The 17,634-nt window shown below is 38.2% G+C and overlaps 1 protein-coding gene and 2 long non-coding RNA genes across 3 annotated transcripts; all 3 read left to right on the forward strand.

The window, feature by feature from the left end:
- Window positions 1–5,195: 5,195 nt before the first annotated feature.
- LOC131227998 (uncharacterized) lies at window positions 5,196–6,883 on the forward strand. Its single transcript, XR_009162680.1, has 3 exons — window positions 5,196–5,655; window positions 5,898–6,013; window positions 6,101–6,883. It is a non-coding gene; the product is annotated as an uncharacterized LOC131227998 (long non-coding RNA).
- Window positions 6,884–12,911: 6,028 nt separating this feature from the next.
- LOC131226910 (alpha-amylase type B isozyme-like) lies at window positions 12,912–13,475 on the forward strand. Its single transcript, XM_058222615.1, has one exon. It carries the CDS (start codon window positions 12,912–12,914, stop codon window positions 13,473–13,475), a length of 564 nt encoding a protein of 187 aa, XP_058078598.1.
- Window positions 13,476–13,528: 53 nt separating this feature from the next.
- On the forward strand, window positions 13,529–16,701 carry LOC131227941 (uncharacterized). The gene is made up of 3 exons (XR_009162637.1): window positions 13,529–14,249; window positions 14,364–14,474; window positions 16,613–16,701. It is a non-coding gene; the product is annotated as an uncharacterized LOC131227941 (long non-coding RNA).
- The last annotated feature ends 933 nt before the right edge of the window (window positions 16,702–17,634 follow it).

Genomic DNA, 17,634 nt, shown 5'->3' on the forward strand with positions numbered 1-17,634 from the left:
GTATAACAAATACCTCATGGTGAGACCCATGTACTAACGCCCGTGTACAGCAGCACCTTGCTGCTGCTCGTCCACCAGGTGGACAGTCTGGATATACCTCACGTCAGAGGTGGGGCCCACGACTCACACATCACGGTGGAGTCCACACGTGTGTGGGTCCCACGTTATTGGGTAGCATGGATGAAACACATATATCAGGTGTGGCCCACCGTCCAGCCATCTGGACAGTGGGGACAAAAAAAAAATAGGTGGACAGCTTTGGTGGAACGCAAATGAACGGTCTGATCAAACAGAGGCACCACGTGATGTCCACACGTGTGTGGGTCCCACGTGGACCACCATATAATATATATACTATTATTTATCTCATTTAATATATATATATATATATATATATATATATATATATATATATATATATATATATATATATATATATATATATATATATTACAAAGCACGTCCAGACGCTGGAGTGCATCCCATTGCCTGTTCACACTTCAACTGATATTTGTTTTCTCCCATCGTCCAGGCTTGCTGGACGGTGGGCAGCGATGCACATCAGGGGTGGGGTCCACGTGGTGTGGCCCTACCAGCTTTGGATCAAGGTGATATTTGTAATTTCCCTACATTAGGGTCTGTCCCAGGCCGGCAGCAAGGGTGGGCCTGGTTGGACAGCGGGGATGGCCTACTTGATGGATGGTCCGGATATATTGTACATCAAGGTGGGGTCCATCCGAGTGGGCCATACATCACACAAAGAAAATGAGAAAGAGAGAGAGAAGCACCCACCTATGATTTTCTCCTCCTTCCGCCAAAGCATGCTAGAGCTATAAAGGATGGACTTCAACGGTTGAGATGGGCTTAGGGTGGTGGGATTGGGTGGTAGGAAGGTGGGCCACACTAGCTCACTCCCATGGAGCTTGAACGTGGGTTCTCTCATGAGATTTGCTTGAAATGAGAAAATGAGAAAGAGAGAGGAGATGTGAGGGAGATGGGATGGAAGGTATGGTTTCTTTGACTTTTGGTAAAAGGGGATGGTTAGGCATGGGTATTGTTGACTTGGTGAAGAAAGATGTATGGGTGAGTGATGACTTGTGATGGAATGTACTTGATTTGTACATTGATTGATTGATGGGATTGATGTGATGGATTCTCGGGATTGCAACGCGCGGCATTTTCCTCGAACTGAACGCAGGCCCACATATCCTGGCATGGGTATCGCCTCAGCGAGCGAGACGCGGCGTCAGAACCGCGGCGACGGCGCGGTCGCACTGGTATAAGTCTCAGGTCGATCCGACTCAGACATACAGGACACATCTCAGGATCGCGCGCAAATGCCGATAACCGATCGCAGGTCGCCGGAATTCGACCGGGATGACTGCGGAAGCTTACGGAATAGTACAGGCTAGGATACGGGTCTTACATTAATACAACAAAAAAAATAAATTTATAGTGATGAATGAACACAATTACCCAACTATATAATATGATATTCAAGCAACATTAACTAATTTAAGAGTACAAATGAAAAAAGAAAAATATCCATCCACCCATAAAATATTACAATTTAAGTCCACAAAAAATAATTACAAATATCATGTTGTAACTTGTAAGTAAATGCAACAGAAATATAAGATAATGTCTTATCCTGCAGCCTCTTTCATACAATTATTGCAGATACTGTCTCATCTTGCTTGTCAATCTCCTCTTCCTCGAACTTCTCATCAACAGAGTTCCCTTTCCCCCATATTGGCCGCAGCTAATCCCATGTACAAATGAGTACTTCAACTGATTCTGGTATAAGCGAGCTTCAATTGACCCTACTCCCCATAGTAAAAGCACATTCCGATGTCACGGTTGAAATTAGAATTGATAATATGTCTTGTGCAATTAACAAGAGCACAAGGTATTGTGAATCACGAGATTTCGTCTTCTATCAGTCCAAAACATCAAATTCTTCGCCTTTGTACTTTACAAGTGGCTCCTTGAGATAATTTTCAATTTCTGATTAGGTTGTTTGCATTTAAGTCTCAACATGTGCTAGTAAAGACATGAAATCATCGATCGTTTCTCGTTGTTCATCAACAACAGAACTAGAACCCACTTGAAGAGTTCTGTCCTTTGCGGCACCTAAAGTTTATACATAGAATTTTTACAAATCATCAACTGCATCATGAATCTTATCGACCTCAAAGGCACTCTTCTCACCATATAACTTATTACAGATGAATACAACCATGAGCATCTTGTATCGAGGAACAAGAATGGCTGCAACAGCCATTACCAGATTGCACTCAGACCAATGCTTATTGAACTTTAATTACATACCCAAGGTCATTAATCGTAAAAATTCTGATCCACTACAACTTCCGTGCAATACATCTTTTACCATCCAAAGTTCTGGTATAAATATATTTATTGTTGGATACATGCTTCCTGAAAATTTCTTCGTTGTGTCGTAAAAAACAGAAAGGAACTTGCAAACTGATTTAATTCCTAACCAATCATCTTAAGAAGGCAACCAAAGAAACACACTATCACGCTCCGCATAGTGAGAGAATGCATTTATAAAACGTATCACTGAATCCAACAATTCAAAATTTGAATTCCAACGTGTTATGACATCTAACTTCATCGTTCTCTGAGATGATAAATTCAACCATTTCACATTCTCATTATATGTATATAATCGTTAAGGTGACCCACGTATGTACTTCACACTCTCTTTCATGTTCTCGATCACCAGCTCAATTGTTTTTAGGTCATCTTGTACAATCAAGTTTAGGATGTGGGCACAACACTTAACATGAAATAATTTTCCACCAAAATAGAAGTCACCAGTGGCCTTAAACTAGTTCCACAAATTCGTTATCACGCTATTATTTGCGGAGGCATTGTCTAAAGTTATTAAGTAGATTTTCTTTTCAATGCCCTACTCCATAAGACATTTGTACATGCAGTCTGAAATCATCAATCTAGTGTGAGGAGACGCAAGATAACAAAAGTTTATGATTCTCTTGCAGAGCCTTCATTCAACATCAACGTAGTGGGTAGTTAGTGACATATACCCCTTTCATTAATTGGATGTCGTCCACAAATATGATGTCAAGCTAATTCAAAAAATTGACTCCAACCGTCCTTTCAACTTGAGCTTCTCGCTTTCATACATCTTCATGCACACTCTCTTTATTGTTGTACGGGAGACCTTCTCGTATATGGGGTTAAGGCTTTTGACTAATTCGATAAAATGACTCTCTACCATCTGAAATGGTCTTTCGTTGATAGTAATAAATTTAGCCATCAACTCATTTACTTGGTCTCTGTTATACTTGTAGATGGAAAATGTACCTTGCGACGGACCCACTAAAGATATGGTAAATGAAAGTGTCTGTTACCCCGAGGTATGAGTTCTCGCTTTTTTACGATACTTTAGACCGTGTTTCTTCAAAGTTGTAGTTGACCCATCTACTTGTTTAGCATATTGAGTCATGCAGTACTTGTATTGTATCTTCACTGTGTTGTTTTTCAGGGTTACTTCTTCAAAATCTTTTCACACTATAGATCTTTTTTTTTTCTCACTTTTCCCGTAATCTGTGAATGTGAGGTACTAATATCAATGGGCACATCTTCATCTTCTATACCTAATCCTTGATCTTCCAAAATCATCGGTGATGTAACTGACAAACTACCTGGGGTATTGGAAAGACCCTCACTAGCCATCTAATAGTTGAAAGATACTAAATCATATTAGCATTAGCAATCTGATGCCTTAAAGATTTATACTAAATCCTAAATTAGTCACCTATCCAAAGTTAGATAGATTGTAATACTTTCGTATTCCCATTTAAACACCCACCACCAAAATTTTGACAGCATCTCCCCATATCTCTCCAGATAAGTTGATTTTCCATCACATTCCCGATTCCAAATATCTAAGCAATGTGAAGATATTTGACATTATAAATGAAAATGAATAAACATATCCAAAGAGAAATGAGGAGATGAGCACAGATCAGGCATAGAAATCCTCAAATGGGCAACTAATTATCTAACTCGCAACTAATTATCTAACTCACAAGTTACAATAATAAGCTAAATTAGTCACCTATTCAAGGTTGGATAGATTGTAATACTTTCATATTCTCATTTAAATGTCTACGCCGAAAATTCGGCAACATCTCCCCATGTCTCTCTATATAAGTTGATCTTCAATTACATTCCAATGCCAAATATCTAAGCAATGTGAAGATATTTAACATTATAAATGAAAATGAAGAAACATATCCAGAGCAAAATGAGGATATGGAGTGTAGATCAGGCATGAACATTTAAATAGGTTATATATGAAAGCATACTATCCATCTAACCTAAAACTGTCCAGAATGGGACAATTTGCACTATTTCTATGCCACAGAAAACACACTATATTTATGTATGGCCACATAAAAATCCTCAAATAGATAACTAATTATCTAACTCACAAGTCATAATAATAAGCTAAGCAAAAAGTAACATAATACATATTAAGCTAACTATATAATACACAAAAAAAAAGATAAGAAAAAAAAAACAATATCATACAAACATATTAAGCTAATTATCTAATGCACGATAATAAGCTAAACAATAAGCAATGTAAACCATAATTCAAAAAAATTAACCACTAATTATATAATTCAAATAAATAAAACATATTAGCAATTTAGGTTTTAGGGTTTGGGGATCAGGGTTTAGGGTTTATGGTTTGGATTTAGGACTTAGGGTTTAGGGATTAGGTTTACTCGTTTGGGTCTTAGGGTTTAGTGTTTAGGGTTTATGGTTTGGATTTAGAATTTAAGGTTTAGGATTTAGGGTCATTGTGACAAAATTATCGATTAGGTACATCTATAGTTTTGGTTTAGGAAAAGTTATAAGGGGCTCCTAATACCAACGGTTTTAACCGTACCCAACTACACAAATAGGAACTCTAAAACTTAAATTATGGTGGGGCCCATCGTGATGTTTACGAGAAATATACACCGTGCATCTGTTTTGAGGGATCATTTTAGGAAATTTAACCAAGAATGAGTTGGATTCAAAACTCAATTGGGCCGCACGGAAGAAAACGGTGGTGATTCAGTGACCACCGTTTGAAACAACTTGGAACGAAAGGGCGAAGGAGCCGGAGCTGCTGGCCCTTTTTCTTCCCAGCTGCTAACAAAAAGCTCAATCTCCTTCTCTTCCGACAGAGAAATTGCTTTCCCATGGCGACGAGAGCAGAGCCTGGCGATTCCTGACGACGTTTACTGCCGAACATTCTCGCTAACTCCTAGGGTTCCGAAAGAATCCTCTTCATCCTGTTGCTCTTTCTGCTGCCTTGTGTCAGATTCCGGTGGCATTCTCCAGCAGAAAGGGAGCAGGAAACGGGCGGGAAATGTCATGCATTTGATCTTCATATCTTAGATGAGAAGTCTAGAAGCTTCTTACTGAGGATTTTTTCAACGTCTTCTGCTTTTTGGAACTTCAAATCTGGTGGTTTTTCTTGCTTTGAGGTTACCTTGTGGAGCAATTTTTAGGGTTTTGTAGCTGCATTGCTCGGTTTTCGCCTGTTTCCGCGAGAAATCTCATTTTGAAGGCAAATGCGAGAGGTTTTGTCCTGTTTTTACTCAGAAGGTGATTTTTTTCCCCCCTAATTTCCTCTCATTTGATCACACACACACACACACTCTCTCTCTCTCTCTCTCTCTCTCTCTCTCTCTCTCTCTCTCTCTCAAACCCTACATTCGAATCTGAACCGACCCTAAATCCTCCTAGAAATCTCAGATTTCGAGTTGAGCTGTCCAATCCATTGATTACCGGCCTGAAAATCTGAAATCTCTGGTTTTTTCCGGTCCGATTCTTCAATTCCATTGTAGAAAATGAGTAGTAGGAAGGAAGAGGAGCGGAACGAGAAGATCACCAAAGGTTTGATGAAACTTCCTCCGAACCAAAAATGCATCAACAGCTGGAACAAGAAGATCAACAGCCGCATGTAATTTGTGAATTCACTTGTTGTTGACTATCTGCTTTGTTAATTTTCCTCATCTTCTAAATGTTGAATGTTGGTGGAATGACTCAGGCACTCCACTTTGGAGGAACGAGCCGCCTTGTAAGCTGTTGTTGTGCAATGCATGTGGATCAAGATGGCGGACCAAGGGCACACTTGAGAACTACGTTCCACTGCATTCCCTAAGATTTGCACCCATTGATTCCGAAGATAGCAGGAACTCTCAAGAGCCTAAATTTTCGCCTAAGAGAAAGTCAAAAACCTTGCACAAAGTAAATCGGAGTGAAGGCGAGAGAGAGGTTGGAGAGATGATACCAGAACAATGCCTGCAGAAAGCAGTTTTCAAAGATGATACGAGCAATAGATCCTGTTCAGGATCTGTAATATCATTCTCCGAGAGCTGTGTTCATCTGGGAAGCATGGATGGAAACGACATCTCAGGTTAACCCCGATGGTTTTACTTAGCAAAATTAACATGACAAGATTTGGTTAGTGTTTGGCTTTTTTTTTTTTGCCCCCTGCTTTATTTGCTTTGTTGATTCAAGTAATAGTTGCGTCGAGGCAGTAAATTGCATTGGAAGGCAATGACTATAGATTCTGACTCCACAATGCCTTGGGGTATTTTAGGCTGTGTTTGAATGCTCAATTCAATCAAACTTCTAATTACGGGTGTGCGCCATATATTTTCTTTCTTTCTTTCTTTATTTTTTCTTTATTTATTGTTCTTCTTCATTGTAAATAGGTCTGATACAAAAGTCCTAGCTTTGTTCCTTTTGAAAAATCTTGTGCACCGGCAAGCCGGACCACATCTTGTTAATGGGTGGGATTTGAATTTGCAAAATAATGCTTATTTCAGTGTATTTTCTTTCTCTTGTTTCACGGCCTTTGGCATTCAAAAAGTGTTAATTCTATCTTGTTAATCAAATCGCATTCTCTACTTTGATTTTTATTTATTTTTTAATAATTATTTTTATAATTTTTGGTTTTCTTCCTTTCAATTCATTTTAGTATTATTATTATTAAAATGAATAATTTTCATTGGGATATAGGAGGTCCTTGTCCTATTAGAAATAAAGAAACCAGATTTTCAGATGGCTATCCATCAATGTTTCTTATTTAGAGATGCAGATGGTTTTATCTTTTAACAGCTTAGTCAATTCCATGAGAAAATACCAAAAAAAAAGAGAGGTTTTGGAGGAGCTGACAGTGTCCTAATTCATCAAGGATCATGGTTACTGATACAGACCGTTGATCCTATGGATTCCACCTTGTACATGGAATACCCCTGAATTCTCAAAGATTGGGGGATTCTAACCATTTGATGAGTAATGATCCGCAAATGGATGGTTTGAATAAGAAAAAGTTGAAAGCTTGGATGGATAGGATCTTCCAACATGAAATGCATTACCTTATCCATGGTGGGGCCATCAGAATCAGTGGCCTGGTGCATCAGAATCACTAATAAATGTAGCAGCACTAATTGGTCCTTTCATCTCTATTGAGCAGATTTTTGCAATTGAATTCAGTTATGCATCGAAATACAAGCTAAAGAAATGGTTGCTTTCTGTCACGTCCCTAAATCTAGTGTTAGTAATCCATGATTACTATACACCAAATTTTGGTTGATAGCCTCTATAGAACTCCGATTTTGGGACTTCCAACTATCACATACCAAGTCCCATAAGTGGGGTTCGACATGGAGGATTTCTGAAAGTAGAGACGACAAACACGTATCATTTCTCAAAATTTGATCATATTCAACATATGTTACTGTGTACAACTGAGCACATCAAGGCAAAACCAAAACATAAACCATGTCATATTTACTACACCTGATGTACATATTCAGGGTATTATAAAAAATATATATACACTGATATGTACAAAACAAAAAGGACTACTGGAGTCTGTAGCCTCTACTCCTGCAGCTCCCTACTCTCACCTGTAAAAAAAATAGAAAGGAAAGCTTGAGCTACTAAGCCCAGTGAGTGCGTGTGTGCAGTGAAAATGCATGTTTCATTTCATGCTCATATAATGCACAGGCCCGCTGGACCGATAACAATAAAATAAAGATACAATGCATTATGCCACTTTTTATGTTCCCAATCATTTTTATATACAGAGGTGGGACTTCTAGTCACTTGTAACATACATACTCTTTTAATGTTTACACAACTTTTCACACTTCCCAATTGGATCACCAAGGTCTGAAACAGAGGTGGGACTCGCATATGATTACTACCCACTTGTATAGACTTTTTCCACCGTGGTCAAATACAGAGGTGGGGCTACATAGTTCACGGGCCGAACTAGTTTAACCCACTTGTGTTGAACCTCACTATTTGCCTAACAGCGAGAAGTCATAAGTCGCCTGGCAAAACGATAGCGGACAGTTTATGAGCTCGTCACACACAACCTATCTTTGCTTGCCCATAAGCAGGTCAGGTCAAACCTCTTAACCAATTGACACGCGTCGGTGAGAGTCGCTGCATACTTTGGCATTTCGGCATTCCAACGCTCTGTTCTTCCACCTGGTTTAGGCATTGGTTACTCCCAATGGTACCAATCAGGGTTTAGGAACTTTCACTCACGGACCCCCTAGTCATGTCCTGTTGAATTACACATTTTCGGTGTGGTGTCCAACTCAAGTCATAACAAAGTATGTTTCATCGCATTTACAATCACCGTATGCATGAGTCCACACACAATCACAATATATCATGTTTTTCAAGACAAGCATAGGATGACCTTCCTCATATGGTCTTCTCATGAATTTTAAGTTTCTCATAGGGGTCTCATGTAATGCATCCTGTATCTAGACGGTTCACATACTAATCATAGACACATCGTCTGTCGCAACACAACCTACTATGATCACCGTACCATGATATGAATCATTCACTCTCAATCATACAATGATATAACAATTATGAACCATGCATATGATATGCACATGACTTAACCAATCTAAATCCAATCCGGGATTCATTCCGCTATAAGACTTCATGCCACAAGCATGTTTTTTCTCAAGAATTAATTACATCAAAAGGATGAAGGATAATTCTTGCAAATGTTTTATTAGATAGGTAGCGGGCGGACTTTGTAAGGGACAGAGAGACTGATGGAAATACGTATGAATTTAAACAAAACTAAATCATCTCTACCAACTAACCTAGAAAATCCAGCAATAACCTTAAGAAAATTTAGCAATAACCTAACCAATTTAAATCAGAAAAGCTAATCTTCTATAGGGCTTTGAAGGAAAATCCAGCAATAAGTTAACCAACTACATCAAAAAATCTAGCAATAAGTTAACCAACTACATCAAAAAATCCAGCAATAACCTAACCCTAAATCAGAAAATCCAGTAATAACCTAACCCTAAATCAGAAAATTTAGCAATAGGGTTTTCAAGGGGATTTAAACCATAAAATTCAGCAATAGGGGTTTTCAAGGAAAACCCAACGCACAGATATGCGTGCTCCTAATCTATGCACCCACCTGTAACTATCAAAGGATTGGCTCTCAAACTCAGCTTCTATTTCCTTTTCTTCTTCTTTTTCTCAACTTCAAACTCAACAAGAAAGAGAGTGCTGGAAATGGGTTGTTAAAAGCAGTGTTCGAAATATCGGTATCGCACTATGTATTGCACCCTTGAGACAGATACGTATTGGTTATCGCACGGGATATATCGTTTGTATCGCATAATTTATCGCACTTTTTGGGAAACATGGGGAAACATTAAGGAAATGGTTGAAATTTTTAATGAAACTTTGAAGATTGTTAAAAAAGCCCTTAATACAGAATTTTAAATCATAACATCTCAAAAAAAATATGCACATAATAAGTTTCCTTTGTATAGGGTCCTAAGCTATGCGATGTTTAACTGAACTAATGCAACTATATTTAAATTGGATGCATGATATTTATAAATATATCATAGTCATGTATGAAAACACAACCATTTGGAGATATCATTTTAGGCCATGAGAAAAAGAATGAGTCAAATCTAAAGCTCGAGTGGACCCCACCACAGAAAACAGTGGAGAGAGTTACGCCCACCATTAAAAATTTCCAAGGGCCACAAAAGTTTTCGATCAAGCTGAAATTTGTTTTTTCCCTTCTTTCATGTCTGTCTTAACTTATAAACAGGTTGGATCTCAGATAAACATGATAGTGGACCTTAGGAAGGTTTCAACGGTGGGCGTCCCTCTCCCCATTGTTTTCTATGGTGGGGTCCACTCCAGATTTGGATCTGACTCATTTTTTTGTCTCATGCCTTAAAATGATATAGCCAAATGTATGGACGGTGTAGATACACCGCATACATCATGGTGGGCCCCACAGAACTTGGTGCATCACTTCAGTAGCCAGTCTGGCTACGCAACTTGTCAGTATCTTCCGTGCCTGGACGCGGATTGCGTACTACCCCTGCCCGTCCTTAGCTTCGAATGGGCAGTTCTGTGGGCGGGCCCACCGTGATGTATCTGTACATCCAAGTCGTTAATCCCTTTTCTCAGATTACTTTAAGGCATGAGCACAAAAAATGAGGTAGATCCAACGTTCAAGTGGACCACACCAAATAATAAGCTTGGTTGCATTAAAATGCACAAAGCATTAAATGTCAGTTGCTTTAATGCTAGTGGTCGGTGCTCTGTGGGCCCCACCATAATGTATTTGTTTCATCCATTCAGTTCATCCATTTTTCCGGATCATTTTAGGGATTGATACAAAAAATTATAGGGATATAAATCGTAGGTGGACCACACCACAGGAAAACAATAATGATTGGATATCCACCATTAAAATCCTCCTAAGGCCCACCGTACTGTTTATTTGACATCCAATCTGTTGATTGGGTCCTAAAGACCCAGATGAAGGGAAGAAATAAATATCAGGTTGATCCAAAGCTTTTATGGCTCCCAAAACGTTTTTAATGGTCAACGCTCATTCAACATTGTTTCCTGTAATGTGGTCCACTTGAGTTGTGGATATGGTTTAATTTTGGGCTCAACACCTAAAATGATCATTAAAAGTGGATGAACGGCGTGGATGGACCACATGCATTAAATGTGGGCCCAAGTGAGTTTATTGAGTACCATGAGAGCGTACTGAGTAACGCACCACACACCGATTGCATTTTCACGGAAGCGGATTGCTTACCGAGTAACTCAGCGTACTGAGTAAACTTTGTGGGGCCCACCGTCATTCATGCACTGTATCAACTCTGTACATAAGCTTTATCATATAATTTTAGGGCTTTAAACCAAAATTTAATCATATCCAAAGTTTAAGTGGACCACACCACCTGAAATAGTATGAATTGAAGTCTATCGTTGAAAAGTTCTCGCGGCCCACAGAAGTTTTAGATCAAGATGATATTTGTGTTTTCCATTCATCCATGTCTGCGTGATCTTATGAACAGTTTAGATGACAAATAAACATCACTGGGGGCCTTAGAAATGTTTCAACGATGGAAATCAATACTTCCATTGTTTCCTTTGGTAGGGTCTACTTGAGCTTTTGATATACTTCAGTTTTGGGCTCAACCCGTAAAATGATCTGGAAAAACGTATGGACGGTGTGGATAAACCACATGAATTCACAGTGGGCCCAACAGAGTTTACTCAGTACGATGAGAGTGTATGAGTAACTCAGTACACATCCCGATTTCATTAACCCATCAGCGTGACCCATTTTCACCCATCCGCGCCCCTCTCCTTCACATTCCCTCTCCTTCACGAACGCATGCGTTCCGGAGCAACATTCGCGGCGAGGTTTCCTTAATCCGGCTTGATTTCTCGCTGAAATCTCGGAAAAAATTCCCACGGACGCTCTCCAATCAGCGAAGAAAGAGGGAAATGGAAGAAATTTGTGAGAAAATGAGGGAAAGCGTACTTACCTGTCGAATGGCCCACTTCCGATCACCGATCTTCGTTGCAGCCTACAGGTACTCTTCGATTTCTCTTCTTTTTTTTTTTCTTTTTTTTTAAAAAAAATTTCTCGTTCAAATTTTTTTTTTTTGCGCGATATTGCCAATATATTGTGCGATATCGACGATATATCGGCCGATATCTGGATTTTGGATTTTTTGGTATCTTCCGGGGGTTATCGCGAGGGTTTCGTCTCGCAGGGGTGCGATAACGATAATATCGACCGATAGTATCGATATTTCGAACACTGGTTAAAAGAGGATTTTTATGTTTATGGACTTGAAACTGGTTTTAAAATTAGTTTTTGTCTAAAAAGAAGGTTTGGGAGGTGTTTTGTGATGTTTTTGAGAAGTGTAAGCTTATGGTAACAATATAATAATGTTATTTAAGTAAGTTGAACTAAAGTATTCCAAGGATTTTAAAAACATCGAGGTCATTTGAGTTATTTTATCAAAATATATATGTGCATATTTATTCATAACTTACAATCCAGGTGTCCTATTGACATGCCGTTTTCGCCAGTAACTCCATAACTCGACTACGGTCATAACGGTTAGGCTCTCGAACCTAACGGATTTTGAAAATTCAATGATGAGGCTCCACCAGATAAAATAAGGACATAATTATCATTTCTCAAATTGTTTAATTTTAAGTCCGTATATTAAAATTCAGACATCGGGTTGAAATACGGCTTGTAGCTCGATAACAGAACAACATTATGATCAAGTCAAAACATTTTTGGGGCCAATGGACCTACAGCCAACGGCTATCCAGTGTACAAACTAGATTTCGGGGCCTCGGGTCTTAACACTTTCTATATAAGATTAAGGTCCTGATGAGGCTCATAACATGCTTTTCTTTGTTCCTTTTCCTTCCTCAGGTTACCTTCTAAGAAGATTGATCTCAATGCATCAAGATATGGTAACGAGAAAGAATTGAAGTGATTGATAATGACATTGCATGATGAGGGAATCAAATGTGTTGCAGATATAGTCATTAACCATAGATGTGCCGAGAAGAAGGATGGCAGAGGGATATGGTGCATATTCGAAGGTGGAACAGAAGACGACCGTCTCGACTGGGGCCCTTCTTTAATTTACAGCAATGACACTACCTATTCCAATGGAACAGGAAATCTCGACACTGGTGCTGACTTTGGTGGTGCCCCTGACATTGATCACACGAATGCAAGGGTGCAAAGAGAGCTGCCTGATTGGTTGAACTGGCTGAAGAATGATATCGGCTTTGATGGGTGGCGCTTCGATTTTGCCAAAGGATATCAGGCACACATTGCTAAGGTTTATATTGATTGGACCAAACCAGCTTTTGTGGTTGGCGAGTTCTGGAGCTCTCTTGCTTATGGGAAAGACAAGAAGCCAGAGTATAACCAGGATTCACATAGGAAGGAGTTTGCAACACTCAACCATCTGGATGGCAGGTGTTTACTTGATGCTTCTAATGCAGTTCCCGTAAAACAGAGTTGCAGTGAAGCTTACGTGGTCAGAATTTGTTGAAGCACAAGAGGTGATACACCTGTTAATATCAATAACTTGTTTGTTTTCTTGACTTCATGTAATTTTCCAGAAATATTCTATAGCAATTAACATGAGGGAAAGGAAATGGCTTTCTTTTCTTGGGTATGAGATTTGATGGGACCTTAGCAACACTCAACCATCTGGATGGCAGGTGTTCTTTATTGAAGTTCTGTTGGTTGTATTGTGCAAAATGCAGTATTCTTTATTGACTATTGGTTTTATTGTGCAAAATGTCATTATCGTTATATGCTTATTGTTTGTTTATTCTTATATCTTTTCTCAGAATGTTGCCCTTAGGGAGAAAATGACAGAGGTTGAAGATAGTGATTTAGAAGGCTGATCTTTGGATTCCTTTTCTTTTGTTTCAACAAGTGATCATCAAACATCTCAAGGCATGGAGCAGGATCTAGTTATGGTATTTATCTTTTTTTTTTTTCCTTCAACAATTTAAGAAATTGATTCTAATTAAGGTTTGTGTTTCTAATATTAGGTTCATTTGCTTTGTGTTGCTTGCTCCTCCAAAGGGCCATTGGCACATGCTTTGCCTAACATAACATCGGAGCTTTACAACCTAGGAGTAAGTATTGCATGTTCAGTTGTGATTACCCATATTCTTTCCAAGATTTGCACTACAGCACATTTATTGCTATTGGTAAATTTTATTAGATACTTTCAAAATGGGTCAGAGATTTGGCTACGGAACCACCATTGCTCTTTAACAATTCTTTTGAGGATGCTTTTCGGCAATATACGGTGGGTTATGCATCCTATGTTAATGTCACAACATTTTTTTAAAATATAAATTTGACCCAAATATGATATTACTCTTACTCCTTTGCTAATTGCCTACGAATGATTGGTGAATAGGTTTCTTCCCCAATATCTCAATTTTGGAAAGCTAGTGCTGATTTTGTTTGGGAGAATATTCTCTCTTCCGAGTTCCCGTTATTTGAATGACTTTGAGGAAATCTCCACTGGGTAAGAATTCACATTTTAGTTTTAGTTTTAGTTTTTTGTTTTTTTGTTTTTTTTTTTTAAATTTTAATTTTAATTTTAAATTTAATTCATTAATGTTGTATGGTTGCGCTCACACACCTTTTTCTGGTATTAACTTTCTTTACGATCAGAAGTTGTCGTGTAAAATAATCCTCAATATCTTCTTAGGAACTATTTGTTTGCATATCTTTTTTTAATGGAATAACTTTATTCAACATATTGATGGATAGAAATCGGAAAGCCGTAGGGAGCATTGATGAAGACATTTCTGGGTACACATCCACGGGGTCTTGGGTAATCCAATGACAGTTACTTCCACATATCAGTATGATTTCTAAGGAATCTTGGGCAGTCAAAGAACTATATGTTCATCGGATGAGTTTAGCTGAAATGAGGATGCTAAGATGGATGAATGGCGAGACTAGGAAGGATAGAATTAGAAGTGACCATATTCGAGGGAACTTGTGAGTTGCACCAATAGGATTAGAAGTACACTAAGATGGTTTGCTTGTGTGTGATGCAGACTAAGAACTACATTTAAGCCTGCGTGGGTTCAAGTTGAAGGCTCAAAAGGGCAAGGTGAAGTTCCAAAAGGATGTGGGTAGAGGTAGTAAGAAGAGATCCGATGGCCTATGGTTTAATTAAGGCTATGGTCCTCGATAGAGTGAAATGGTGGAACATGATTCATGTGGCCAACCCAATTTGTTGGGATAAGGCTTTGATGTTGATGATATTGTTGTTAGTTTGAATTCCAACATTCCAAGAAATAACAGGTTGTAAAATTTGATCTTGGTCTCATTTGATATTAGTTGGTGGCATGTTGCCGCATTAGTTTTGTTCAAATAACATGAAAGATTAACTGGCTGGTGAAGTTAAATTCAATTGTCGTGAGAATATCTCAAATGTAAGTTGACAGCAGTGAAGCTTCCAAGGGGAATGATAAAGCTTTTTTGGAGGATGTGTGATGTAATCCAAACTCCAAAACCACATTGACATTCCATTGATATGTTCTGGTTTGAGATTCCTTACTGATACGTGCCTTGGGTTTTGGGCATTGACGAGATTCAAGATGTGCAAGGTGGTGACAAGGCTATAGGTTCCTAAAGATGTGGGTCTTTGGAGGATGTGCATTTTGTGCGTGACTCTCAAGATGTCTCATATTCATCGTATCCCTGCAGAAGCATGGGACAACTGCTTTAATTAAGAACAAGAAAGGGTTCTAGTTTCATGGTAATTCTTGTATGGTTGATATCCTTTACTTTTTGTCAGACATGCACAAAAGTTGGTTTCACCACCCAGACCTTTGTTTTCTCTTGAAGGATAATGCACATATTTGATCCCTATTTCCTTTTCTTATGTTATCTATTTAATCAGTGTATCTATGAAAGTGGCTTTGGAAGGCAATGCACCATTTTTCTTGGATTAGTATACTAAGTTTTGACCCACATAATGGGTTCAACTGGTAACCTTTAAAAGTTTAGACACTTGTAGAAGCCTGTATTTTTAAAAAAGAGTTAATAATACTAAACATAGTAAATTCAATGAAGACATCGGGAACAAATTTATTGAAAATAGTATATAAAATAATATGAAAATTATCAAACATAAGTTAACATTTAGCACAACGTAATAATGACAGATATAAAAAGAAGAAAATAAATTTTTTTTTTTCATTCAACTCCATTTAAGTGCCATCAGGAGTTCTAAATTGGCGTTATGTCTGCAGACTTAAGTACTGTACTGTCTAGGTGACACCATTGTACAAGGAGCATTCTGCAACTATATAATTATTGTTGGTGTTTATTGATTGCTCTTAACTGTTTTTCCAATGTAACATGGCAACTTGAATATGGACATACTGAGGTTAGCATGACCCTTGGAATAATTTGTTTCCATCTTGTAAAAACATTACACAGATTGACAACTCTATGAGTATGTAAGATTCCTTACTTCTAAACCCAATCATTTGAGTTGGTTTGATGAATTGAACTTTAACAATGGATATATAGTTACCTCCTCACAATTTCTTGATGTTCTAGAAGTTCATATTTGATTTGTTATGTTTATATTTAATTCTTTTAATGTTGCATCCACTTAAGATGCTACTATTATTCTGATAGTTCATGGTGGCTTTGGTCATGTTGTGTTGTGCAAAAATAAACTAGATGGGTGGCGATATGCGGTGAAGAAGATTTGGCTGAAGGATAAAAGCCTTCCAGTTCATGACAAAATTTTGAGGTAAACTATTTTCAGTAAAACTTATACACTATTTTCAGTAAAATCTGTGGGTGATTTGGATAAGAGCATCCTTGTGCATTGGGCATTCTTTGCTCAGTTCCTATTGTTTTTGTCTACGCTTTTTTGTTTTTGTTTTTGTTTTTTTTTTTTTTGTTTTTGTTTTTTTGTTTTTTTTTTTTTAATATATATATATATTATAACTTGGAGCTTATAAAAACTATGGGTGATTTGCCCAACACTTGCTAAACCAAAATCGGTAATTAGGAACGGCTACCTCTACGGTTTAGGAACGGTTATCTAGTACTATTTGCTGCACAATTGCAGAATGCGACCTACCATTGCCCTTTATGGCCCCACCATGATGTAGGGGTTTTATCCACACTGTTCATTCCTTTTCTGAGATCAATTTAAGGCATGATACCGAAAATGAGGCAGAATCAATTCTAAGTGGATCACAAAGTAGGGATTGAATGCCCACCATTAAAAACTTTTTAGGAGCTGCAGAAGTTTCAGATCAAGCTGATATTTGTTTTTTCACTTCATCCAGGTCTACGTGACCTCATGAATAAGTTGGATGGTAAATAAACATTACGGTGGCCCCTAGAAAGGTTTCAAAGGTGACTGTCATTATCATTATTGCTTATTTTGTGTGGTCCACTTGAGTTGTGGACTAGTCTCATTTTTGAGATTGAGCAGTGAAATGAACTGAGAAAAGGAATGAACAGTGTGGATAAGATCCTTACATCCCAGTGGAACCCAAAGAGCCTTGCTTGATTGTATTATTGTCTGGCAGGGTAGGACGCAATCCATTTCCCTCACGTAACAAAAGCCTTTCTCAAGAAGTTCCTGCACAAGAATTCTGAGTGGGCCATACTAAGATGTTTGTTAGAAATCCAACCCGTCC

The sequence above is a fragment of the Magnolia sinica genome, chromosome 15 (assembly GCF_029962835.1).
Source record: "Magnolia sinica isolate HGM2019 chromosome 15, MsV1, whole genome shotgun sequence".
NCBI lineage: Eukaryota > Viridiplantae > Streptophyta > Magnoliopsida > Magnoliales > Magnoliaceae > Magnolia > Magnolia sinica.